Source organism: Pelodiscus sinensis, chromosome 15, assembly GCF_052426305.1.
Source record: "Pelodiscus sinensis isolate ZL-2025 chromosome 15, ASM5242630v1, whole genome shotgun sequence".
In the NCBI taxonomy this organism is placed as follows: domain Eukaryota; kingdom Metazoa; phylum Chordata; order Testudines; family Trionychidae; genus Pelodiscus; species Pelodiscus sinensis.
Window position 1 is genome coordinate 36,858,127 of NC_143066.1, and position 26,961 is coordinate 36,885,087.

Here is a 26,961-nt window from a genome sequence, read left to right on the forward strand (position 1 = left end):
CAGACCTGAAGAAGAGACTTTGTAAGCTCAAACGCCTGTCTCTCTCACCAACAGAAGTTGGTTCAATCAAAGACATTACCTCACCCACCTTGTCTGTCCAATATACTTAGGCTTAGCAGAATTAGATTTTATTTTTTTTATTGGTCTGACTGGCAATATCACACTTATTTTTAAGCATGTTTTTCCTGATTTTTATCAATTTAAATTTTCACATTCAAAGGAAATTATGCGTGCGTGTGTGTGTGTATGATAGAGAGAGAAAAAATAATTCAATGACAGTAGATGTTGTGATTCAAAAAAAGTTAAAGTTTTATAACTGTTGCAACACAAATGATCAGCGTCATTGTAGCGGACAGGAGTAGGGCGGGTCAGCACCCGGTGACTAAGGGGTTAAACTCAGGTAGCTAGGGGGCCTTGAGAACCAATGAAGATAGAGGGTTGAAAATTCAATTGGATACAGATTACTTTCCTGCTTTTTTTGTGTGGGAGACAAAAACCGGGAGTTGAGCAAGACAGAATGATTTAAACCCCGATAGGACTACCATTCCCCCAAGGAATTTGGGGCATGGAAGAGGATCGAATAAAGACATGATTGGAAGTAAGTAAAGGAAAAGTGGATCTAGTCACAATCACGGTATTTTTCTTTATTTTGTGGTTTGGTTTGAACTGCTCTGTGTGAATCTATTCCTCCCCTCCCCATTTGCCATCTCACATTGTGCCCAGAGACTTTTCTCTTTTTTTTATTAGTTTTCCTTAGTTGCTCTATAACATCTAGCAACCAAGGATGCTTTATCAAGTTTATCTTTTGTTTTGTAATAAAAAAATCACTTTTTTAAGGTGATGATTTGATTCTTGAGCCCCGGAAGGTCTGTCTGTATGTGTGTGTATCTGCATGCCTCTGACTGGGGGGTCAGCTACTAGAGACTACAGGTTGTTTTTTCTTTCCTTTTTTCAAGCTCTGCTGGGGCAAAAGAGCTCGGGGTACCACTACGGGTGGGTTCAAGTGTTCACCCCTGGTTTTAGGGATAAAATCACTTGATGGTGGCAGCTTGTTTGTTTGTTTATTTCTCAGAGCCAGGGAATCTGTGACTCTGGGAAGTTTTGGCAACCAGTGCCTGTAGAGGCAAAGTTTTTTTCTTTTTGAGTTTTGCAGGGCCTCACCTTCTGCACTCAGTGTGCCAGAATGGAGACAGCCCGGACATCTCACATGCACAAATTCAATATCCTTAAATCAACCCTAACACGCTTTCAAGCAGCATCTTTCTTACTTAGTCTATCTACACATGTTGACTATTATGGATGGGAATACTTTTTCACTAGCTTGTCTGTGTACGGCGAAATTGACGCTAACTGACAGTCACCATTAAAAAAGTAGTCTTCCAGGCCTAACTGTACATGGTCAAGGATTTATGGATGGGGCTTACCCCTCCAACCTGAGATGGTCAGAAAAGAAGGGTCAGACTCAGTCTAGGTGCTGTGCTTTGTAGTTAGAGTCAAGGTGACTTCCCAGTGTAAGTTAAACAACAACAACAACAAAATCCTGGGGAATAATGACATGCAAATTAATGGTTCAATAAAGGTTAAATGAATCTTTGCAAAACCAACCAACCATAATTTGAACAGCTGATAATTGTGGCTTTGGGAAAAAGAACAGGAGAATGAAAATAACCCCAGCCATGCCACGTTCGACCAAAAAGGAAAGAGCTTTAGGAACGGAACGTTCCTACAGAAATTATTGTGCGTGATTGCAGCGTGGTGCAAGTCAATCGGTCTGACAGATAATGCTGGCGACAGTGCCGTCTTCAGGGGCATTTTATCCCATTCAGAGGCTGCTCTGCAAAGCACTCTCCCTGCCTGAGTAGAGCTATTTCTCCCTTAATCTCCCCGCTGCAAGATGTTACCTGCCATTAGTTGTCCCATTTGGATAGAAAGTGGCATTTAAATTCTGATGTAGTTTCTCTCTTACCCTCTTAATTTTCAGGTTGCCGCTTTTCCAGCAAACTCCCAAATTACATCTAATGCATTCTGAGTAGTTCTTAATTACACAGGGGCTGACGCTTGCTGCCCTTTGACTGCAGAGGAGTTTTGTCTGCAGAGGGGATAAGAAGATCAGGATTTGGCCCAGTAGCCTAGGAGATGCCACTCGTGAAGTCATTCTGCCACTCTACTCTGCACTAGTTAGGCCTCAGCTGGAGTACTGTGTCCAGTTCTGGGCGCCACATTTCAAGAAAGATGTGGAGAAATTGGAAAGGGTACAGAGAAGAGCGACAAGAATGATTAAAGGTCTAGAGAATATGACCTATGAAGCCAGGCTTCATGAACTGGGCTTGTTTAGTTTGGAAAAAAGAAGATTAAGGGGGGACATGATAGCGGTTTTCAAATATCTAAAAGGGTGTTACAAGGAGGAAGGAGAAAATTTGTTCCTCTTGGTTTCTGAGGACAGGACAAGGAGTAATGGGCTTAAAGTGCAGCAGGGGAGGTTTAGATTGGACATTAGGAAAAAAATCCTAACTGTCAGGGTGGTCAAATATTGGAATAAATTGCCAAGGGAGGTGGTGGAATCTCCCTCTCTGGAGATATTTAAGAACAGGTTAGATAGACATCTGTCAGGGATAGTGTAGGTGGAGCTTGGTCCTGCCTTGAGGGTGGGGGGCTGGACTCGATGACCTCTTGAGGTCCCTTCCAGTCCTATTATTCTATGATTCTATGATGGGACCAGATCCTCAGCTCGTGGAAACTGATATAGGGGCACGGAAGTCAGTGGAGTGACCCGAGTTTATACCCAGCATATGGATGTATGGGCTGCTACAATATCATAGAATCCTAGGGCCGGTAGAGACCACAGCAGGTCATCAAGTCCATCCCACTGCCCAAGGCAGGACCAACCACAACTAAATCATCCCAGCCAGGGCTTTGTCCAGCTGAGACTTAAAAACCTCCATGCAGATGGAGAAACTGACTCCACTGACAAAGGTCACCGAACAAGCCAGGGGAAACGGCGCTCAGAGTACAATTCTGCTTTCCCCACCTCCCGGACTTCCGTGTTAACCGTTCCACGGGTCGCTTCCCGGAACTCAGTCAAAAGCACACGCTTGAGGATCCGCCAATGTCTATGCAGATTTTGAAAACAGGAGACTGTCTGAAATGTACAATGCGGTTTTATGTCATAGCACTCATTCCCAATGCACTTTGTCATTCCAACCCGCAAAGAACATGCCCCATTTGCGATTTGGCTCACAAACCTATCTGCAGACAAGCCAAAGGCTCATGTCGTTCCCAATGGCTCTCGCTGACTCTCCTTCCCCCAGCTTACCCTCTTTTCCCCCAAAATCTATCGTCCTCTGCCAGACAACATTTCCCTCCTCACTCAGTTCCATTTGATATTTAGGGTTGGTTAGTGGCACCGCTTTAGAGACTGATCTTATCTGTTTGCTCTCTACGCAAGGCACTTTGGACCCTCTTAGTAAAACAGCAAGTGTGCCAGGGAAAGGACGATTAGCATCAGTTAGGCTGAAAACAAGCCTCAAGATTTCTTTTCAATTTCATTACTTGTGGTGCCCATTTCAAACCACGTATTTTTTTTAAAAATAACTATCCCCCAGCGATGCAATGACCACTATTAAAAACCTTCCAGCCCTTGCCAAAACCATAAATCGTAGAATTATCTTTTTTCCCCCAGTCATTTCCAAGGAATAATCTCTAACAGAGATGATGTTTTGATTGGCTGGGTTCCTCTTTTCTTTCATGTCTTTGGAAAAAAAATATCTTGTGGGTGAATGTACTGCACATAAGAGCGAAGGGGGAACAGAATTGGCTGGGGCCATGCAAAGTGCAAGGCTGCCGTGTGGATGAATCGCTGGGCTCTTTTTGACAGAGCTCCACTGGGGGAGGTGTTTGGTTCCCTGCTGGGAAGGAATTAGAGGGCTGTTCTACCGACTCTGCAGCAGCTGCCGTTGGAATCTGTTTCAATGATGATTCTTCCAAAGCCGAGCTCTCAATGCGGTCAGACCTCAAGACCCAATTCGGCGCCCACCTGTCTATGTGACACTTTAGCTGGCAAGGCCATTTTCCACCCCGATCATTTTCTCCAGCCCACCTCAGCCTGCACGGGGTTCCTCTGCTGGCTTCTTCTGAGATGGCTCATCCACATCAGGCTTTTTGCCTTGGTCATCAAAGACCACCACAGCTTCACCCAGCCATGCTTTCATGCTGTCCGCTTTCTTCTTGACTCTGATCCTCTCCCATTCAACGGTCCACCTCCCCTCACAAATATCTGCTCTTCCTTCCACGCTGCTTCCCCGCCTCCCCTCATCGGCCCCATGAACACCTCTGCATCTCCTCCAGTTACTCCTTGTGGTCCTGCTCCAAAGCCCCCTGACGTCAGGAGCAAGACCTCCTGGGAGGTGATTGGGCGTTGGGTCAAGCAGTCTTCGATTCCACTGGATTTCTGACACTACCAAGGCGACTCGTCAGAAACTGTGGGGCCCTTAATGATTACTGAAAACCATACTCAGGCTGGGCTTCTCTGGTCTGACACGCTCAGGATCTGACCGCTCCCGAAGGAGGGAATTTTCCAGACTGGGGAGGTCACCTGCTACCGGCTCCCCGGACCACCACCCCTCCCCACTGCTGGCCTCAGCTACTCCCCCCTCATCAGGCTCCTATGACCCACCACTGTTGCAAAGCTGCCATGCTGCCGCGTCCCCAGCTCCGGCCTCGCTGCTGGGGATGCTGCAACCTGTCCTTACTACCGGGACTGCTGTGTCCCCAACCCTGCTATGGGGTTGCCATGTCCTCAGCCCTGCTACGGGGCTGTTGCAGCTGCCGCGTTCCCATCCCTGGCTATGCTACGAGGGCTCCGGTCCCTGTCCCAGCCCCATCAGGGTGCTACCCACAAGCCCTCCAGCCAGAACTCCCTGGTCCACGAACATCCGTGAATGTTGCCGGACCAGAGAGTCCCAGTTTTGGGAGGTCCAACCTGTATTACTCTGAAGACTGAGAGCCTGTCAGACAGAACCCAGAGTCACTTCCTTGCTCATGCCTATCAGAAAGGATAAATTCAGGTATAATGGAGGAGTTTTAAATTCATTCTTATTTTAATACATGGGGAACCATAGGTGTTGGGATTCAGAATGCTGCCATACCCTTGGTTTGAAGTGGTTTCTATTCTATAAAGCAGGGCTACTCAACTTTGGAAGCCCCGAGGGCCACAATGATACTCACAGCACGTGCTGAGAGCCGCAACGTAAGCGTGGTTGCATAGACATGCAAATATATGCAAATAGCTTCTTTCATACTGACAGGCATGAATACAAAGCACTTCCCACAATGCCCCGGGCATTCCCGGCATCTTCTCCGTGGGGGCTAGAAACACCGACACCCCGTACACTTCTTTTTCAGCCAGCCCGTCCCCTTGTGTCTTTCAATGCTCAACCCACCTGGGAGACGTCTCGCCCTTTTGGAGTGTGTTCCCAGTGGAGGCCACGTTCAAAGGACCTCACCTGCGGGCCATGTGTTGAGCCCCAGGTAAACCCAAACCTTACTGCGGGCTGCAAACAAATAGGCGGTGGGACGCATGCAGCCCACGAGCCACGTGTCGAGTAGCTCTAATATAAAGGGCTTACAGCTTGGTTCAGTGGCTGTTAGTGTCCCCACTATCCAAATTGCATCAGCGGCCTTGCAGGGAACAAAAAATTGATAGTACTGGTCTCTTCAATCTAGTAGGAAAATGTATAACAAGCTCCAATGGCTGGAAGTGAAACTAGACCAATTCAGACTGGAAACGAGGGGCCAATTTTTAACAGTGAATGTAACTAACCATTGGAACAATTTACCAATGGGTTGTGGTGGATGCTCTATCATGGAAATGTTTAAATCAAGATGGGATATTTTTCTAAAAGATCTGCCCCAGTTCAACATAGAATTAAATCAGCGAAGTCCTAAGTCCCGTGCTATCCAGGACGTCAGACCAGATAATCATAATGGGCCTTTCTTGCCTTAGAGTCTATCTTCTTACTATATATTTTAGGCATGTGCATCTGTCTGTCTGACTGTTCCTCTGTGAGCCTATTTGTTCAAGAACTCTTCCTAAACGGTGAGAGCTAGGGCTACCAAATTCGGTATGCAGCTTCCTCTTATCATAACGTAAAAGGTCAGGGTTTGGTTGTGCCAGGACAGTGGGATGTGCCTGGAATTTGATTGTTTCTCATGAAATGGACAGGGAGAGGTCTGGTAGGAGGTACAGTTACACTCATGAATAACCACAAGGGGGCAGCAAGGGGACAGAGACGGGGAACAGGACAGCAGTAACCCCACTGGGCCAGCAGGGGGCATGGGTGCAGAAAGGAACAACGATTTAGTATATATTTCAGAGTTTGTCTGTGTGTCTGTCCCCCGGCTGGGAGACATACACACTCCCCTCGCTGTAGCTGCAATGGCCATAGACAGGCACTTTTCACTTGGCCCCAAGCTGCTGCAGTGACAGAGGACTGGGATTGTCTTCACTCCCTAGGGCAGCTTGCATCCTGAACCCCTCATCCCCCACCCCACTCCACAGCAATGGTTTACATGAAGAAAAACAAACCTTATTTGAGTTAAGGACTCAAGCTACACAGGGAAAATCTAGTGAATCTATAAAAAAGGTGCCCAAAATATGTGTGTCTAGATGTGCGTGTTTGTATGTGTGTGTGAGAGAGAATCCCCCCTCCGCACTCTAAACTGTGAGGCAGGTGATTAATCTGCCCCACCCCGTCAGAGGCTCAGGGCTTCTTGAAGGGAGCTGACTGACTAGGCAGGCTGATTAATTCTCTGTGAAGCTATGTTGCTGTATAGCTTAGCGGGACCCCTCATCCATGCCTTTTTATACATCACTTGTCTTTAATTACAGTGTAAGCTACTTGGAGAGGGAGCCATGGCCTCCAATGCATTTGTACAGCACCTAGCACAGAGATTCTCTCATCCTGAATGAACAGACACTGCTGCAATGCTGTGAAATGATCCCCGCTCTACATACAACTTTGATTCTCTTGGGTTAGTACTTGGGGCTCACCTTAGCTTGAGAAGCATTCGTACCTGCTTTCTTATTCCATCCCAAGAGGAAGATTGAGGGGGAGGTAAAACGGACCTCAGTATGAAGCTTGCCTATTAGGACCACTCCCACTAGATTCCTACATCGGGGCTTCTTGCAATCCCTTTGCCTTTCCATGTTAATAAATGGGAGAGGGGCCTTGTGATGGAAAAGGGTACTAGAGGGAGATCACAAAAGGGCTGGATGAAGGCAAAAGAAACTAGTTCAGGTTCTGGGATGATGTGATTGTTAGAATCTTTCTTTTTTTTTTAAAAAAAAAGTTCATTTTCTACCCCTCATGACTGCAAAGAAAAGCTGGAAAAAGCGGATCCCACTTCAGCTGGCACAGTGACCTCTGCCTGAATCTGCAGAGAGCCTGAAACAACAGCTGTGCGGGTGGGGGATGGGGGAGAAGTGCACCATGCATCTCAATGGGGAGTTAACTCCACCCAGAAGCTATCTGTCATTCCTGGGTTAGGGTTTGAAGGGAACATAGTCTCCATCCCTTTATGAATGGAAGGGGCCACATTATGGGGTGTGGGCCAACTGTATCCTGATCTGTTCCACAGAATCATTGAATTCTCAGGCTGGAAGAGACCTCAGGAGGTCATCAAGTCCAACCCCCTGCCCAAAGCAGGACCAATCCCAACTAATTGATCCCAGCCAGGGCTTTGTCAAGCCAGGACTTAAAAACCTCTAGGGATGAAGATTCTACCCCCTCCCTAGGAAACCCATTCCGTTCCAGACTGATGGAATCCGGCCATGGGTCCCAATAGGGAGAAGTCTATAATGGCTATCCCTATACTACCTATTCCATTTAGATCAGTTTGGTGATGGTCTATCCCAGGTGGGCAAAAGGGCCTCTGTGGGATAGATCTGGCCTACCAAGCGGGTGGATCCGGCCTGCGGAGGCTGTGCTGCTCCCCTGCCTCCAGGCAAATTAAGGTCTGGGGGTGGGAGAGCACGTGATGCCTCCTCCCGCCCTGCCAGGAGAACTTTGTGCTTTGAAGCGCCACGCGCTAGTCACAGGACGAGGGGAGAGCAGAAGAGGCTTCGCATTTGGCCTAGGAGCAGGGGAGCGCGGGAAGTCTCCTCCCACGCCAGGGACATGGGCACCTAGGGGAAATGTGGGGGGAAGGGAGGACAAAGGCACTCCCTCACCCCCAGACCAATCACTGTCTGGGGGTGGGGAACCCAAAAGTATCTTGGCCCCGCCCCTTCCATTTGATTCCCCACCCCTTTGGCTTGATGTCCCGCCCCTTCCTGTGTGGCCAGGGGCCACTTCAAACATTTCCAAAGTGGCCCCTGGCAAAATATTATTGCCCACTCTTGGTCTATCCCAAGCACCTCAGACAGGGGAGGTACCTTTTTTAATGGAGAGGTAGCTATTTTACTCCTCCCCCACCACTCCCAGGCTGTGTCTAGTCTGGCAAGTTTTTCCACAAAATCATCTGATTTTGCGGAAAAACTTGCCAGCTGTCTACACTGGCCACTTGAATTTCCGGAAAAGCACTGACGATCTCATGTAAAATCATCAGTGCTTTTCCGGAAATACTATGCTGCTCCTGTTCGGGCAAAAGTCTTTTTCTGAAAGACTTTTGAGGAAAAGGGCCAGTGTAGACAGCATAGTACTGTTTTCCACAAAAAAGCCCCGATCGTGAAAATGGCGATCGGGGCTTTTTTGCGGAAAACTGCATCTAGATTGGCCACGGACGCTTTTCCGCAAAAAGTGATTTTGCGGAAAAGCATCCTGCCAATCTAGACGCGCTTTTTCCGGAAATGCTTTTAACGGAAAAGTTTTCCGTTAAAAGCATTTTCGGAAAATCATGCCAGTGTAGATGTAGCCCCAATGTATGGCAATTCGGCAAGACTGATTTTAATACACTCAAAGCGGAGACAAACGAGGCCAAGCCGACAAACTGTGTCTCAGGGAGGTAAGGGAATAGGGTTTTGTGGGTTGAATTATGCTCGAGAACATGGAGCAATGACCTGCTCATCTATCACAGAGGAGGAATGGGCGGGAACAGTGCAAGGTTTCCACCCCAGGCTCTCCTCCCCTTTGCTCATTCGGTTATTCTGTAGCTTAGTGTCTATGGCTAATTACTGCTAATTGTTATACTGATTTATGGGACGGGTTGCCGGATTCAGGGGCATAGCAGGGGGTGATTTTCCGTCTATGATAAGCTTTAGAATCCCCTCCAGATCAAAGCGGCCTGACTCTACAAACATAAGTCATCATTATTATAAAGGTCATCACTTGCTCTGAAAAAAATAAAAACAGGGGCGTCATCACGACCCATTTATGGCACATCCTGGATCGTATCAGACCTTGGCTGGAGCACTCAACATACCAAAGTCAAAAGTGGACAGAGTTAGTGCCTTATAAACAAGAAAGAGTCTGCACTTATCTGCCCTCCAGGAACTGAGATACTTCTAAGAATTCTAATCCTACTTTGGCACAAATTCAAGATGCTATTAACACGAGAAGGCCGTCCCAGCGGCTCATCAGGCCAACCACCTCAAACGCATGGATTTAGCTCTTTGGCTTTAATCTCATCGTCTGTTAATGAACACTGATGAATTTCTATTACCCATCTTCTGAAGAAAAATCAAAGCAGGGATTGTAGCACAAAGAGCCCTAAAAATTCCACTTCAAAGCCTCCATAGCAAGTTCTTCAAACAAAACCAGAGAGCTGAGAAATCTGGCAGAGGCGCACAGTTTGAACCCGGATCAGAATTTTCCCAAAGGTGTGGAGGCATTTGGAGCCAGGTGTTCATGCATACCAATGTTCCCTTTAATTTTTTTTCCAGCCAAGTGTGGAATAAATTTTGTTCTGTGCACCAAGTGCACCCCCAGTAGAAACACATGCTGCTGTCTGTGGGCACTCTACCAATCAGCTGGGTGGCATTTGAATCTCTCCTGGCAGGCCATTCAAGTGCTCCGCTTACAGGGAACACTGCTTCATATCCATTTACTTAGGTTGAGACTACATTAAAAAGTTCTGCCAACATAGCTAGGACTGCTACAAAATCACACCACTCCCCCGGTCGATATACCCCCTCTCGTGTATATACACATATCAACAGAGCTGTGCTTCTGTGGGCGTAGCTGATGTTGTTTGGGAGGTAGTGTAGTTATGCCAGAATAGGCTACATATTCATATAATTATGCTGGCATGGTCGTACTGACATAGGCTATGCAGGTAGGCAAGCTCTTTGAATGCAAGGATTGTCCGTATGGCTGTAATTCAACCAAACTCTTAGGCTGCGTTTAGACTGGCAAGATTTTGCGCAAAAGCACCTGCTTTTGCGCAAAATCTTGCCGCCTGTCTACACTGGCTGTGAGTATTTGCGCAAGAACACTGACCTTGTACTGTACAAAATCAGTGCTTCTTGTGCAAATACTCTGATGCTCCCGCTCAGGGATAAGCCCTCTTGCGAAAGTATTCTTGCGCAAGAGGGCCAGTGTAGACAGCAACGTTAATTTATTGCGCAAGAAAGCTCGATGGCTAAAATGGCCATCGGAGCTTTCTTGCGCAAGAAAGCATCTACACTGGCACGGATGCTTTTGCGCAAAAGCATCCATGCCAGTGTAGACGCTCTCTTGCGCAAATACGTTTAATGGAAAAGCTTTTCCGTTTATAATATTTGCGCAAAATCATGCCAGTCTAGATGCAGCCTTAAGCATGTACTTAAGTTTAATTGACTTCAAGTTACATTTAGCCCAGGTTTAAGTGCTCTCCTGAATTTCAGCCTATCGCATCCTCTTATTTCAAAGGCAGCCAACAGCGACTCCATGGGTGCAGATAAAAATCAGAACCAACCTGAACTTTTATCCCCAGCACCTGACCTTTTCTTGAGCTTCAAACAAGTTCAGAGAGCTCCCTTACCAACCCATTCCTATTTTTGCTCTGTACTTTTCCCACTCCAGGCTGGGACTAGAAACAACAGTGCCAAAAACCCATGAGAAAGGCAATTCTCTGAGGGTATTTCTGGCCTGTTGAGAAACCATGATAAAAAATGTAATTTGGAATCCAAAGCTTCTGAAGTCCCCTCAGTCCTTGTGTGTGTCCTCTACAGTTTTTTTTTTCTTGGCTTGAAAAAATGCCATCGCAGATTAAAAAAATTTAAAAAAGCAAGACGAAAGTCCAAAAAAGCAAGAGCTGAGAAAAACTTCAAAGAAGATTCCCGCAGGCAAACATCATCTGTTCTCTCGCACGTTCATGTAAGGTACTGGAATCAGAACAATTTGGTGGGAGTTTGTTTTGCTGTCTGTAGCGGTGCTGACATTATGGGCAATTAATCTTAAGTGGGATGCCATACCATTCTAATGCATTTTTAAAAAGGAGCAGGAAGAGCAATTTCGGGGGGGAGGGTGGGGAACCGGAGGATGTGCAAACAATTCTACCGCCTCTCCAAAAAGAGAGGATTTCAGTGAAAGAATGATGAAAGGGAGATAGAATTAGCATCTCAGAGATGGATCACTCTGAAGAGGGGTGGTAGCAAATGGGGGAAACAATTTCCACTGGTTGGCTCATCTCTCAAATTGGATTTAGGAGACAAAGCAGCTGAAGCCACTTGAAAATGGATTTAGGGACCACTTGAACTTTCCGTCGTGAGTGAACCCAGTTGTGCGACTCATTCTGAGCACACGGAAGTGGCAAGGCCTTACGCAGCCGGGAGGCGCACGGAGCCCATCTAGCAAATCAGGCTCTTTCTTAGCTTCCGTAGCTTTGATTGCTCTCCCCCGGAAGGAACACATTTCGGCTCTGAGAAAACGGTGCATTGGGAACTTTATAGACAGGAATGGAGACACGCTGCCCTGCCTCAACATTTTTAAAAATAGTCAGGCCCTTGGACAAGGTGGGAGGGGCCCTGGCTCTGTGATCCCAGAAGGGGTGGGGCCTTGGGTAGGAGGGGCGGGGCTTTGGCAGCTCGACTCAGCGTCGTTCAGAGCGCGCAGTGCTTCCCCAGCAGCTCTCACAGCTGCCTGGAGCACTCTGGTGGCGATTTAAAGGGCCCAGAGCTCCAGATGCCTTGAAAAGAGCTGCGGTAGGAGCCGTGGCAGTCGGAGTCCCGGGCCCTTTTGAATCACCGGGCCCAGGGACAACTACCCCCTGGTCAGGCTGGAAGGGATTTTGTGAGGTCACCAAGTCCAGCCCTCTGCACTGAGGCAGGAGCGAGGAAACCTAAACCATCCCCAAAGGTGTTCGTCCAGCCTGTTCTTCCAAACCTCCAGTGACCATAGATGATCATAATGGTCCCTTCTGACCTTGGAGTCTATGAGTCTATGAGTCTATGACCGGGATCCCGCAACTTTCCCTGGAAATGTATCCCCGGAGCGTAGCTATTCTTTTAATGAGAAACTTTCCTCTCTGTCCCCATCTAAATCTCTCTTTTTGCCAATTAAGTCCCTTCCTGCTTCTCCTACCGCCGTGTGCACAGAGAACAACTGAGCACTGTACTCTCCAGAGCTGTCCCATCTATAGGATGGCTCAGGGCAACCAACCCAGGCTCTGTGTTTTGGAGGCCCCACACTTCAGGGGGACGTGGAAGCCCAGGGCCAAGGGCACCCCAGGGGATTAGCATGAGCAGCTGGAGTCAGACCTGCCACTGCACTGACCTGTGGGGAGGGAGCAGAGCTGGAGCAGGCAGGCTTGGAGCAGGGAAGGGGGGTTGTCCCAGACCTCCCACTCCCCTAGGGACACCCCCAAGCCTCTTTATAACAGCCCTTCACCTAGTGGAAGTCCTTCCTCACCCTCGCCCAGTCTTTTCTCCAGACTACATGTGCCTAGGTTTTTTAATCTTTCCCCACAGATCAGGTTTTCTAAACTTTTTTCATTTTTGTTCCTGTCCTCTGAACTAAATTAGCTATTACCACTCAGGATAAAGACCTTGGAGTCATTGTGGATCTGAAAACATCCCCGCAATGTGCAGCAGCAGCTAAAAAAGCAAACACAATGTGAGGAATCATTAGAAAAGAAATAGAGAATAAGACCTCTGTATAAATCCATGTTACACCCACATTGTGAATACTGCGTGCAGATGTGGATTTTCACATTGGAGAAAGTTCAGAAAAGGGCAACAAAAATTATTAGGGGTTTGGAAAGGCTGTCGTGTGAAGAGAGATTAAAAAGACTGGCAGTTTTCAACTTGGAAAATCATACTTCTATAAAATCATGACTGGTGTGGAGACAGTGAATATTATTTGTTTCCATCACATAAGAACTACAGGTCACCAAATGAAATTAATAGGTAGCAGATTTAGAACAAACCAAAGGAAGTATTTCTTCACACAATGCACAGTCAACCTGTGGAACTCCCTGCCAGAGGATGTTGTGAAGGCCACGACTTTAAGAGGGTTAAAAATAAGAGCGAGCTAGATAAATTCATGGAGGTTAGGTCCATCAATGGTTATTAGCAGGCCCAGCCAAAGAGTTCATGGGGCCCAAGGCAGCATGCTATGTTTGACTGAGTCAGGGCAGCGAGGGAGCTCCCCTTGCTTGCAAAGGATGAAACGGAGCCAATGGAAGCCAGGATGCTCCGTGGCTGCAGTGCCAGTAATAAACAAACTGGGGCAGCCAGTTAATGTGTTTCTGAAAGTGATTTCATGGAACACTTTCAGACACACTGGTCTAGACCATCCCTGACAGGTGTCTGTCTAACCTCTTAAATATCTCCAGAGATGGAGATTCCAAAGATGAAGTTATTCCCAATTTTGTAATGGTACATTGATTTTCCCCTTGTAAGTGCTGTGCTTTGCACTTGTCTTTCCTGGATGCCATGTGGTTGATTTCGGACCAATTTATCCAGGTCATTTTGAATTCCAGTCTCCTCCTTTACAGGGCTCCCAGCACCTCCCAGCTTGGCATCATCTGCAAATTTGACAAGCATCCTCTCCATGCCATTCTGGAAGTTATTAATGAAAATGTTGAATAGTACCAGACCCAGGACTGATCCCTACTGCCCCCGTTAGATTCACCCTCCTGTTTCAACAGCAAATCTCCGGTAACTACTCTTTGGCTGTGTCTACACTGGGCCACTTATTCCGGAAAAGCAGCCGCTTTTCCGGAATAACCTGCCAGCTATCTACACTGGCCGCTTGCTTTTCCGGAAAAGCAATGACGATCTACTGTAAAATTGTCAGTGTTTTTCCGGAAAAACTATGCTGCTCCCGTTCGGGCAAAAGTCCTTTTCTGGAAAAACTGTTCAGGAAAAGGGCCAGTGTAGACAGCACAGTAGTCTTTTCCGCAAAAAAGCCCCAATCGGGAAAATGACTATCGGGGCTTTTTTCCGGAAAAGCGCGTCTACATTGGCCACGGACGCTTTTCCGGAAAAAGTGCTTTTCCAGAAAAGCATCCTGTCAACGTAGACGTGCTTTTTCTGGAAATACTTATAATGGAAAACTGTTCCGTTTTAAGCATTTCCGGAAAAGGGTGCCAGTGTAGACGTAGCCTTTGAGTATAGTCTTTCAATCAGTTATGCACCTACTTTATAATAATGTGATCTAGGCCACACTTCCCTCTTTTGCTGATGAGAATGTCACGAGGGACCATGCCCAAAACCTTACTAAAATCAAAATATGAACATTTACCACCCTAGGTACAGACTCTACTCCCCTGCCCTTTACCAGGACTGATGACAATGTACTAGCGATATTCTGCACAGCCATAAAAATAGGACTTGCCGTAGGGAAGCCGGGGAGTCGGTTTTTCAAGGTTTGCAACCTACCCTCTCTGCCTGGGAGATTCCAGGCATTGCTTCCCCCACTCTGTAAAGTATCAGTTTTACTGGTCTCCCTAAGAAGCCTCAGACCAGCTGTCAGACAAGGAAGAACACCCCCGCACGCCCTGAGGGATCCACTGGGCATCTTGTGTCCTGCCAACATTGCTTAATTGCCGTGGACAGCCACTGAAAGGGGATGGGCAGAGGCGGGTAGCCCTCTAAGGCAGGATATCGCTATGCCGGCGAGTGACCCAGATTCTTGGAAGACCTTCCAGGCTGCAACAGCTCCTGGCCGCTTTTGTGGTCTGTGCAGTAGGGGATGCAAGTGGGACCCACAGGTAGTGTTTTCCATCCACGGGCAGAATGCATTTTGTTCTGTGCACCGAGGCATGTCTGGATGCGCACCACCTGTGGAAACACATGCTGCGGGGGCTCTGCTCATCAGCTGGGCAGCCCCGGAGTCTGTGCTATGCACCCGCTCACGTGCCCAGCTTAGAGGGAACGCTGCCCACAAGGCCTCTGGTGTCTTCACGCCCATTTGCATCAGCTCTCCAGGGCCGTGTGATAGGTCAGTCCCCAGCCTCGTGGCGTGTAATTCCCCTTGTGGGGGCTGCTCGCATGTAAACACACAGCACTGCGAGTGACCTCCAAATGTAGTTATCCCAATCTGCAGGGCACCCTCCACGGAGCCCTAACAATCGCAACAGGCACTGACAAGGACGGACGGCAGGAGCGATCGCTCTCACCTGAAACAAAGCATGTTAGCACCACCCTGTGCCCTATTCCTGCCCGCCGGAGTGACACGGCTGAAGCCCCAATTCAAAGGGGAGCCAAGCAACTCCTATTGAATCCACAGCAACCTCTCCAGTCAGAGCTCCGCCCCCATCACAGAGCCTGGCAGTTGGGGACAGGGTCCCTCCCGACACACACGGCCATCAGCATGGAAGGGCCAGGACCAGCCACAGCCTGGGGCAAGCAGCTGGGTCACCAGACCAGACATGGGGCTTTGGGATCCTTCCCACTCCCTAGATCTCAGAGCACAGGCTCCAGCCTGACTCTGAATGTCCAAACGGCCATTTTGGAGCTCAAGTCCACTGACCCAGGCCAGCTGCAGAAGTTATCACAGCAGATTTCCCCAATAAATTCTCAGAAAAAAAAAAAAAAAAAAGAGTCACCGCGCCTTTAAATCCCCATACTCCACACTCACCCCACCCCCACCAGATGCAGCAAGGGAAGACTGTCCCAAGCGGCCTTCCATCTGAGAAAAACAGAAAATACCGGACATTTTACATGTTTTTTTTTTTTACCGGACCGCAAATACCAGCCTGTCCAGGTCAAAACCAGACAACTGTCAACCCTGTCCCCTTTTCAAGGGCTGGGTTACCATGCAAACAAACCCATCACTCCCTGCAAGAGCCAGTCTTGCTTCCTGCAGCTGCTTCCTCGCACCAGCTGCAGCGTCCTTAGCTCCAGCCCTTTCCAGGTCTCCTCCCTGAAGTGTTACCAGCTGCTCGCTCTCCAGGCCTCTCCTTTATAAGAAGTCTGATTGGGTCACGTGACCTACCTGTCACATGATCGTCATTCTCCCCACCCGGGGAGGTGAGTTAAGCTTGTCACAGCTGGACTGAAGCCCACCCGCCTCTTGTGCCAATCCCAGGATAAATAAAGCACCAATGCTTTCAATACGGGGGGTCAAATTTGCATGGCTGGAGGAGGAGCCGCCTCCGATTAGATTCCCGAAGCTGTGCCTCTTTCCCCCGGCACATTCAGAATCAGACACGGCTTTGTGGTCATCGCGCTGGGAAAAGAAGGGTTTTACTTACTTGGGACCCTGTTAATGGCTCGTAGAGGCCTGAGTACCCGGACGGTCCGGATGGCAGACAAGCTTACGTTGTGCCCATCCAGAGAATATTCCATCATGCTAAGGAAGAAAGAGAAAAGAAATCAGAACAGAACTCTGCCTGCGAGTGACCTTGGAACTCCATGGCCGCCACGGCTCTCGGCAGCTTTTGTGGCCTGTGCAGGGGAGGATGCCTGGGGCTGCTTTTAGCTGCTCTGCTGGGTCCGTTAGCTGGCTAGCACGTGCCCTGGCTATCTCAGGGCACCATCCTGGACTCTGCAGGATTAGCAGAAGGCACTGGATTGGAAGTAGCTGCCTCACTAGTGCAGTGATTAGACATCTCGATGCAGAGCCTCCAGGAAGGGGAAGTTTTATGAATGAAAGGCCAAAGGGTCACGGCCTGGTGTCTACGAGTGATCCAGCATCCTCTAAAAGCACCTGCCACAGGGCACTGCACTGAGCTGCTGCTACTGACTTAAGTTGGCCCCCTGACCACGTGCTTTAGTGCCACGTGACCACAAGCCACAGAATTAGACCCAACAGAAATTACAGGCAGAGGAAGCTCTCTTGATCTCCATGTCAGTGAAACACTGTTCTATACCCAACCCGCTCTAGTATTTTGGCCAGGTCCAAAAGCAATGGGGCATCATTGATTCCAAGACCAGAAGGGCCCACTGTGATCAACTTGTACGGCCTCCTGTGTAACACAGGCCAGAAAACTGCCTCCCAAAGAGTGCCCCTTAGGAAAAAATAATATCTGATCTTGATTTAAAACTTGTTAGTGATGGAGACTCCACCGTGAACCTTGGGAAATTAGAACAAACAAATGGCCACACTGGCTCAGACCAAAGGTCCATCCAGCCCAGTATCCTGTCTGCCGACAGTGGCCATACCAGATGCCCCAGAGGGAGGGAACACAACAGGTAATCCTCATGTGATCCCTCTCCTGTCACCCACCTCCAGAGAAACAGAGGCTGGGGACACCATTCCTACCCATCCTGGCTAATAGCCATTGATGGACCTAACCTCCATGAATCTATCTAGCTCTTTTTTGAATCCTGTTAAAGTCCTAGCTGTCACCAATTCCTCTGGCAAGGAGTTCCACAGGTTGACTGTGGCTGAGTGAAGTAAAACTTCTTCTTGTTTGTTTTAAACCTGCTGCCTATTAATTTCATTTGGTGGCCCCTAGTTCTTATGTCGTGGGAATAAGAAAATAACTTTTCTTTATTCACTTTTTCCACACCAGTCATGATTTTATAGACCTCTGTCATATCCCCCCTTAGCCTCCTCTTTTCTAAGCTGAAAAGTCCCAGTCTTTTTAATCTCTTTTCATATGGGCCCTGTTCCAAACCCCTCATCATTTTTGTTGCTCTTTTTTGAACTTTTTCCAATGCCAAGATATCTTTTTTGAGGTGAGGTGACCACAACTGTGCGTAGTATTCAAGATGTGGGCATACCATGGTTTTATACAGAGGCCATAAGAGATTATTCCACAACTCCCAGTCAAGCAGATTTTTCTGATATTCCTTTCTCACTACTCCTGTTATTCCCCTTTGTACTACCCCCGTCTTTTCATGACAAATACATTTTTCTCCTCCTCTAAAAACGTACAGAACAGAACTGGGGAATAGCATTAAGGGAGTTTGGGCTGCATTCCCTGATTAAAAAGAAAGAACATTTTCATGTCGTGTTGCCACTTCACAGGTACATTTCTCTCCCGGACTCAGAGGCCATGTCTACACTTCTCAGAAGATCGATGTTGCCGTGGTTGATCTTCCTGGTTTTGATTTAGTGGGTCTCATGAAGACCCACTAAATCGAACTCAGAGGGCACCGCAGTCAGCACCAGTGCTCCGGCTCCTCACAAGAAGCCAGAGAAGCTGATAGGAGAGTTTGCTCCCCTTGACCTCCCACTATATGGATGATGATTTAAGATACGTCAACTCCAGCTGGAATTGTGTATCTTAAGTCAACCTTCTGCGCTAGTGTAGACGTTAAAAGAATGATGTTACATTTAGTCAGTTGAGTTGGTCTTTTATAACAAGGAGTGGTAAACATGTGTTTAAAAAATGGGTTCTGGCTTGGCCACTGTCTTAAGCGTACTAGTTGAGATGGACTTTTGGTCTGACCCAATTCGGCTGTTCTCATGCTGGCTGGTTAGCTTGGCTGTAATTACAATGTATAGCGAAGGGTTTGTCAACGTGCCATATCTCTTTCATTACTCCTGTTCAGATACCAGAAGGCACCATGGGCAAGACTGAGAACTACTTTTAGGAACCAGAACGACATTTTTTAAAAATAAGTCACAAATTAAAATCAGAGTGGGAATGAGGGAGGGCCCACGCAAACCAATACCCAGCCATTTCCCTCCGGTATTTTCACATTTCAGCAGAAATCGTTGTATTTCAAACATTCCACACTCACGTGACAGAGGCAGACACAGGGCTTGACCGTGAAAGGGAAAGTGGCGACAGGTTAAAAAAGTCTCTAAACCAGGAGTCTCCGATCTGGCAACACCTGTGGTCCGGCACGGATGTTGCAAGACCAGAGTCCGGATGGAGGGGCAGCAGCAGGGCATCCTGCAGGGACTGCCCCAAGCGAGCTGAGGGTGGGGCTGCTCAGTGAGTGGCAGTGTGGTTGTCCAATGGGGCTGGGAGACCCAGCGTGTGGCTGCCTGGTGGGGCTGTGAGCCACAGCAGCAGCAGCGGCGGGAGGGTGGGGCTCAGAGCAGTGGTGCAGGGCTGCCCAGTGGGGTTGGGAGCCCCAGTGGACAGCTGCCTGGTGGGGTCAGCAAGGCAGCAGGGCTGGCAGCAGGCGGGGAGCCAGCTTGGAGGTCAGGGCAGGGCTGGGAGGGAAATGACCTCCACTGGTTCAGCAAAATCCCTCATCCGGGACTGGTTAAGTCCCGACGGTGCCGGACCAGGGAGGTCCAGCCTGTAGAACCAATAGCCTCTTTTTGGGCTGGTGCCTGATGGATGAGAGTAGTCTTCACTCATGCAAGAGGTCCCACTGACATCAGTGGGTTGCTCCCGCGAGTCAAGTTGGCAGCGTCAGGACGTGAGAAATAATATTTTTCCCCGAGTTGTAACCGCACTGAGTTTGGTTTCCGGGTAGAGCGAAACGCAACAAGCACAAAGCCAGGTTCTCAGCTGATGCCCATCTGGGTCGCTCCAGTGAGCTACGCTGACTTATAATAGCCAAGGACCTGGCCTGAGATGTTTAAAATTCGGTGCTTTCAGTAGCCTAAAGGCACAATCCAGTAACAGATACGTGACTTGTATTTTTAAAATATCTCTGCTTTACGATGACAGCACATCTCGCAGCAAATTAACCCAACGATCCCTAATGAGTATGTTTATGCTAGCATGAACGTGGGAGGACAAGGTCATGTTTGCAATGACAGACTGAGATGCTACAATTTAGTGGAATCCTCTTTGCTGGAACATTCAGACGGAAGGAGAGATGTGCCAACAATGTGGTGGTCCCTGCTATCATGGAGTCACAAGAAGGTGCTGTGCAGGGGGTAATTCTGAAGTGGAGAACTGGATGACAGCTTTGTGTGTGTTTCTGAGGATGCATGCCCAGACTTAATAAGGCATTCACTTTGGCTCATATCCCTCCCCCGATAAATTCAATTTCCACAATCATTTCAATAGCTACGTGCCCACCTGCACTCGATAGCTCAAACTTTCACGCAAAATCAGTTTACGCTACAGATTGGAAGTGTGGCTTTTTCATTTGTTCATGGTGCATCCTGGCACGTCTGATGAGAAGTCTGCAAGGTAATCCTTGGCGTGATTTGCACAGTAATTTTGAATACCTGAAAGTTCTGCCAAGGACTAAGTACACTGCCAATGGGAGGAAATTGTCTGGCAAATGTAAGTGTGGGTATAAATCTGCTCCACGTGATTCGTGACACAACATGGGGCAGAGTTAAGGCTATTTGGGAAGTTTAATTGGGAACTTCAAGAATTTCAGATGTTTTACTTTTCCACACCTTTGGCTGGAGTTATTCCTGGAATATCTCTGTTAACTAATATTACAGCAGGAATGAAACAGGCCCTTTAACCTCAGTTTGCCATTTTCTGGACTTTTTTGTTGTTGCTGTTTTGAATAACTTTTCTTTTTCTGAAGCATTTAATATACCTTTACGACACTCACTTTACCTTACAGTTCATGATTAGGAATTAAATTTAAATGAGAGGGATAGCTTTCGCATTTAGCGCAGCACTAAAACAGTTTTGAAAACTCATTTGGGTGCATGAAGCAGCCAGATCACAGAATATCAGGGATGTGGCACTTAGCAGATGCAAAGACCACACAGTGGGAAATTGCTAACAAACACCACTTTGCACCTGCTAGTTATAGTACCTCGGCCCGTAGCCAGCACCAGGTGCACACTTCAAACAGACCTTTCAGGAATAGACAAACTTTTGTTTAAAGTCACTGCAATGAATAACTCTGATTCCTGAATGGGTTCCCTGGCAGTTGTCCCGATGAGGCACACTTGTAATTTATCTGGTGGCTGAGTAAGCGGACACACTTCTGAAACTACTAACAGACCATAAAGCCGCTAGAGAGTGCTCCACTGAGAATTCCTATGCTATCTGGCTAAGTGGATTCTAAGTCCTGGTATCCCCACCTACCCTTTATCCAGTTTCCACTCCAGCCTACTCTACAGTCCGATGGAATGTCTCCTTTGACTGCAGGAGGCTTCGCTTGATCTCTTGGTATGCAATAAAACATCAGAAACCTTCATGCACAACTTAAAACTTCATCTGATGAAGTGGGTTTTACCCAGGGAAGCAATCTAATATACTTGTTAGTCTCTAAGGGTGCGTCTACACTGCGCCCATAGCTCAAAATAAGCTCCGCCATTTGAGCTACTCAAATTACATATCTTGTTTCGAAATAGCTTATTTCAAAATTTGGCACCGTCTACACAGCACTTATTTCGAAATAAGTCGCTATTGGGAAATGCCCCTTACTCCTCATGTCATTAGATTTACAGGGACGTCGGAATAGCGAGCCTGTTATATTTTGAAATAACGGGCACGCGCAAAAAATGCGGAATAGCTATTTCGGAATCCGGATATGGTGCTGCAGTGTAGAAGAGCCTGAGGTGCCACGGGACTGCTTGTTGTTTTTCAAAATACAGATGAACATGGCTGCCCCTCTGACACTCAAAACAAAAGCTCTTTTTAAGAGTGAAGTGCTTTAGATCACTTTCCTCTTTGTTTGCTCTTCGTTCTCATTTTCACACCCTACTGAAGTGGTCCGTTTTGATCCACACAGGAGCAAGTTACACCAAAAAACTTGCAATGAAGCCTGTTTGCTCATCATTTCCTGCTCAAACATGCAGGTCTTGCCCGGGGTGGCGGGGGGTGGGGAGCAAGGGGGGTGTTCCCCGGCCTATTGCCCAGGGCCCTGGTTGCTTACCCACATGCAGTGGGGTCTGCTGCTGGCCCCATATCTGAGGGCCCAGCTGCCACCCTGCGCTCTGGGGGTTCTGCTGTTGGCTCTGCACTTGGGGTCCCGGTTTCTGCCCTTCACCCCGGGAGGGGGGTCTGCTTTGGCCCCACACTTGGGGGCTCAGCTGCCAGTTCCGTGTCCTGGATACCCAACTGCTGCCTTGCATGCCAGGGCTTTGCTCCCGGCCTCAGCTGGCGGGGGCAGGACGGGGTAATGGGGTGAGGACACCACCCCCACTCTGAAAAATGTCCCCGGGCCACTGGCCCTGGCCATCAGCATCCTCAGTCATCATTCCTACGGCTCGATCGCTCAGAGAACCGCAGTCTCAGCTCCCCCAGGAAAGGCAAGTTCTCTCTGCCTCTGGAGAGCGACGGGAGGAAGGGATCGTGCCCTTCCCCTGACCGCGGGGCCTCTCCAAAGAGCAGAGCGAGGCAAAGGATCCACTCGACATTCAGTCTCCAGAGGCTGAACTGCAGCCCACAGCTTTGTTGCCTGGACAACGGGGTGCGTGGCCAGATTCAGGGGATGTCCGCCCTGCAACCGGGAGCCGCTCCTGTAAGCAGTCCGGAGCTAGCCCCTCTACGCAGCCGGGAAGCTGCAGCAGCCCCCATGGAGAGACGTGCTACTTCAAGGAAACACCTGCCTGACAGCCTGGCTCTATATTTGGGCAGGGAGCCCATGCTGCCACGGCATCCTGCTATTTGGAGCGAGCGCTGTTCTTCCCCTCTAGCTCGGCTCCGCCACCGACACGCCTCCTGCTTGCAGTACAGACGTGCCCTCGGAGGAAACCGAGCCAGCTTTTCCCCGGCGGAAACTTCCCATGGTGCTTTTCTTAGGCATGCCGCACACTGCTGGCGCTGCCTTCAGACGCGATCTGTTGCTGTCAGCGGAAGATCTGTTTACTTTGTCGTTTCCCGGCTTGCTGTCAGCTGGCCTTGAGAACTGCGCTATGAGTGTAAATCCGCTCGCTTAAGGAAACTGAACAGGGCAAATGGAATGGCTGGCAAAATCCATTTATCACTCCCTTCCCTGCTCCTCAGGCAGGCTCCCTTAAGGCTCCATTGCTTCCAGGTCATCTTGCCAAGAAAAACAGTCCCCTTATTATGTCACACGCTCCTCGCGACCAAGGCGAAACCCAAGAACAACAGAACTAACTTTCCAAAGAACTTTGTAAGTCCAGTCACTCTCCAAGGCTCTCTCCTTTCTTCAGCCCTGACAGTGAAAACACAGGCAAGTTTGGGGAGCAGGATGGGGACACCAGGGTGTGTTGGCCAGAGAATGACAAAGCAAAGGAAGGGGAGAAACTTGCACCAATGTTCCCTCTAAGCTGAGCACTGGGGCAGCCACCCAGGACAGAGTCAGGCACCACCCAGTTGATTAGAAGAGCACCCAGAGCTGGCAGCATGTGTTTCTGCTGGTGGTGCACATCTCCACATGTGTAGGTGCACTAAACAAAATTTATTCTACACACGGATGGAAAAAATTAGAGGGAATGCTGGTTTGAACTCCCATTTTGAGTCTCGCCTGTGGGCAATAAAGTTAGGAGTCCTATGGGGTTGCTCTAAACGTACAGTGGCCATATTGCACCTGGCAACATCTTGAAAGGGCTTAGGGACTGGTTCGTAAATGGTTCATTCTGCATATCATTCCTCATTCTTATCAGCTTCCCCACCGATGAGTGGATAAGGCTGCTTTAGAGTGATGTAACTTGTTGTGTTTTGGAGGGGGGTGATCTTTCACAACCTTGAGCAAGAAAGTTGCAGCATAGTCACGTGGCAGCATAGACAAGCATTGAGTCTGATTTCTCCCCCTCGTATCACCAGTTTTCTATATTGACAAAATGGGGCTGGAAAACTACCTCCAATAGACGTACCTGCAAGTGTTCCTGTCTTTCCAGCTCTCACTGGGCTACGGATACAGTGGGCAAGAAAAGCATGATTGTGAATAAGCAGTAGAGGGCTGTGTGTGTTTGTGTGTGTGTGTGTGTGTGTGTGTGCAGTAGAGGGTTGTGTGTGTGTGTGTGTGTGTGTGTGTGTGCATGCGCGTGTGTGAAGTAGAGGGTTGTGTGTGTGTGTGTGAGAGAGAGAGAGAGAGAGAGAGAGATTTTAACAGGCAGCGCTCTGCTGCTCAGTGTGATAAGATCAGAGAACATCCCAAATGTTAATGGAATGCATGACCTCCATCCCTCCCAGGGTAAGAGGAGTGGGTGTTGTTATTGGTAGTTTAAAAGTGACTTACCAAAAGTCACACACAGGGACAATGGCCACACAACTGTGTATAGTTTCTAGATCTAATGGCTCCTGGATTGATAGTTTTACCCAGAAGCTTGCGCTGCTGGGTCCTGCCTATATCTGAAAAAAATACATGATAGGGCTTTAAAAAAAAAAAAAAAAAAAAAAGCCGGATTTCTTTTCTGAGCTCCAGCCAAAGGTTGTTTCAAAGGAGGCTCAGTGCCGACTGTTTCATGTTTAATTCATACATGGTAAGTCCGTTCCTAATTGTATGCGTGGACAAAAACCCTACATTAAGATGGAGTTCGGGTTGAGCCTCATCACTGAAACGCACTGCAGAGATATTGTAATTACTTCAAAACAAAGCACTATAAACCCAGAACATTCAAAGGTTACTTCCCTAGGCAAACCATTTGTCCATTCCTAATTGTACACCACGCAGGTAAAGTGACTTGGAGTGAGTATCGTCCAGTCTGAGGACCTATATAGCTTTTTTATAGGTCATATTTTAAACTTCTCAATACTTTGCTGCAGGTCATTGGGAACTGGATATTTAAAGGAATCACCTCTTCCAAGTTTCAGAGAGGGAGCCGTGTTCATTTGTTTCAGCAGAAACAACAAAGAGTCAGGTGGCATTTAAGAGACTAACCGCTTTATTTGCCTGAGAGGGGTAGCCGTGTTAGTCTGTAACTTAAAAAAAACAAGCAGCCCTGTGGTACCATAGGGCATGTCTCCACTAGGAAATTATTTTGAATTAACTAAATTTGAAATAACTCCCGAAATAACAAAATCGAAATAGTGTGTCCCCACTACGGGGGAGTCTCAAAATTAGTCCAAAGCAGGGTCTCCGAATGTGGATGCGCTACCTTGACTTAGAGACCCAGCAAGCCATGGGGAGTAATTACTTTGAATGACTCTGGGGAGTCGTTATTTCGAAATAGCGGCACCAGAGCGTCCACACTACTGCTCTTGCAAAATAACTATTTTGAAATAAGCGTTATGCCTCATGAAAATCAGGAGGACAGATTTCAAAATAACCAGCCTGTTACTTCGAAATTATGGGCTTGGTAATGTGGACGCTTCGCTTGTTATTTAAAAAGAAAAGGAGTTATTTTGAAAGGACTCTGCAGTGTAGACCAGGACTTAGCGATTAACAACTTCATGAGGTCATGAGCTTTTGTGGGTAAAACCTCCTGAGTTGGCAGCAAAAGAAGTGACCTGTCAATTGTAGGACCAGTGATAATGAAGCTAATTACGTCAGGCTGGATGTGTCTCATCCATAGTATGCGATGTAGAAATGCGAATACAGGCAGTCCCCGACTTACGCGGATCCGACTTATGTCGGATCCGCACTTACGAACGGGGCTTTTCTCGACCTGGAGCTCATGGGCGGTGGCTTTGCTCGGGTGTCCCTGGTCTGCTGGGGGGGTCCAGCGGCTTTGCTGGACCCCCCCCCCCCAGCAGATCAGGGAGACAGGAGCAAAGCCGCAAAGGCGGCATCCCACCACCTGTGCGGCTTTGCTCGGGGGCAAAGGAGCAAAGCCACACGGGCGGCGGGGTCCCTCCACCTGTGCGGCTTTGCTCGGTCTCCCTGGTCTGCTGGGGGGGGAGGGGGCACAGCTAGTGCGCCCCCCCCAGCAGACCAGGTTTTTGTTGCGGGACGCCTCGGGTAGAGCAGCTGGGGTGCTGCCGGGTTGGTCCTGTGGGAACCTACCGGGCAGTGCCCCAGCTGTTCTGTCCCAGGCTCCAGATTCAGCAGCTGTTGAAACTGATCAGGCTGATTCCAGGAAGCTGGGGGCAGATCAACTCTGCCTCCGGCTTCCTGTAGTCAGCCCCTGGTCAGTTTCAGTGGCAGCAGCTGAATCTGGAGCCAGTTCCGACTTACATACAAATTCAACTTAAGAACAAACCTACAGTCCCTATCTTGTACGTAACCCGGGGACTGCCTGTATGTAAAGGTGGGAACATTGTCTTTGTAGTGCCTTAACCAGTTCAGATCTTTATTCAAGCCTAAGTTGATAGTGTTGAAATTGTAAATCAGGGGCGAGGAAACTTTTTTGGGTCAGAGCCACTGACCCACAGAAAAATCAGTCCCCCCAGGGGTTGCACACAAATGGAGAAGCCAAACAACCAAACAAAAAGCAGAAAGACTCTCCCTACATTTCCCTTGCATATCAGAGTCTAGGTAGCCCAGGCTAGTAAATTTTGTGTGCTCCAGCCCCATATTGAGACAGGGGGAGGACTGGATTGCCAGCGTGGGCTCCCCAGTGCTATGTGGGGAAAGGCTTGAGCCTTGGGGGCCGGATCCAGGCAAGCCAGGGGCCACATCTGGCCCATGGGCCATAGGTTCCCCACCCCTGTTGCAAATGAACTCGTTATCCGGCCTGACTTAATTAGCTTCATTAACACTGGTCCTATGATGGACAGGTCACTTCTTTTGCTGTTATAGATACCCTGGATTCTGTCATTCCCTCTAGAACTCAGGGGGTTTACCCACGAAAGCTCATGACCTTACACATTCGTTAGTCTCTAAGGGCACGTCTAGTCTAGGTTTTTTTTCCCCGAAAGGAGATATGCAAATTCAATGCTAATTTGCATATCTTCTTCCGATCGCATTTTCGAAAGCAG

At 48.4% G+C, this 26,961-nt stretch overlaps 1 protein-coding gene across 3 annotated transcripts in view; it reads right to left on the reverse strand.

Moving 5' to 3' along the window:
• CACNA1H (calcium voltage-gated channel subunit alpha1 H) overlaps positions 1–26,961 on the reverse strand; it is a 576,049-nt gene that overhangs the window by 237,031 nt on the left and 312,057 nt on the right. For all 3 annotated transcript variants that reach the window (XM_089769319.1, XM_075899792.2, XM_089769320.1), the window contains exon 5: positions 16,615–16,712. In XM_089769319.1, coding sequence (XP_089625445.1) covers positions 16,615–16,712 — 98 coding nt within the window. The remainder of the gene's footprint in view (positions 1–16,614; positions 16,713–26,961) is intronic.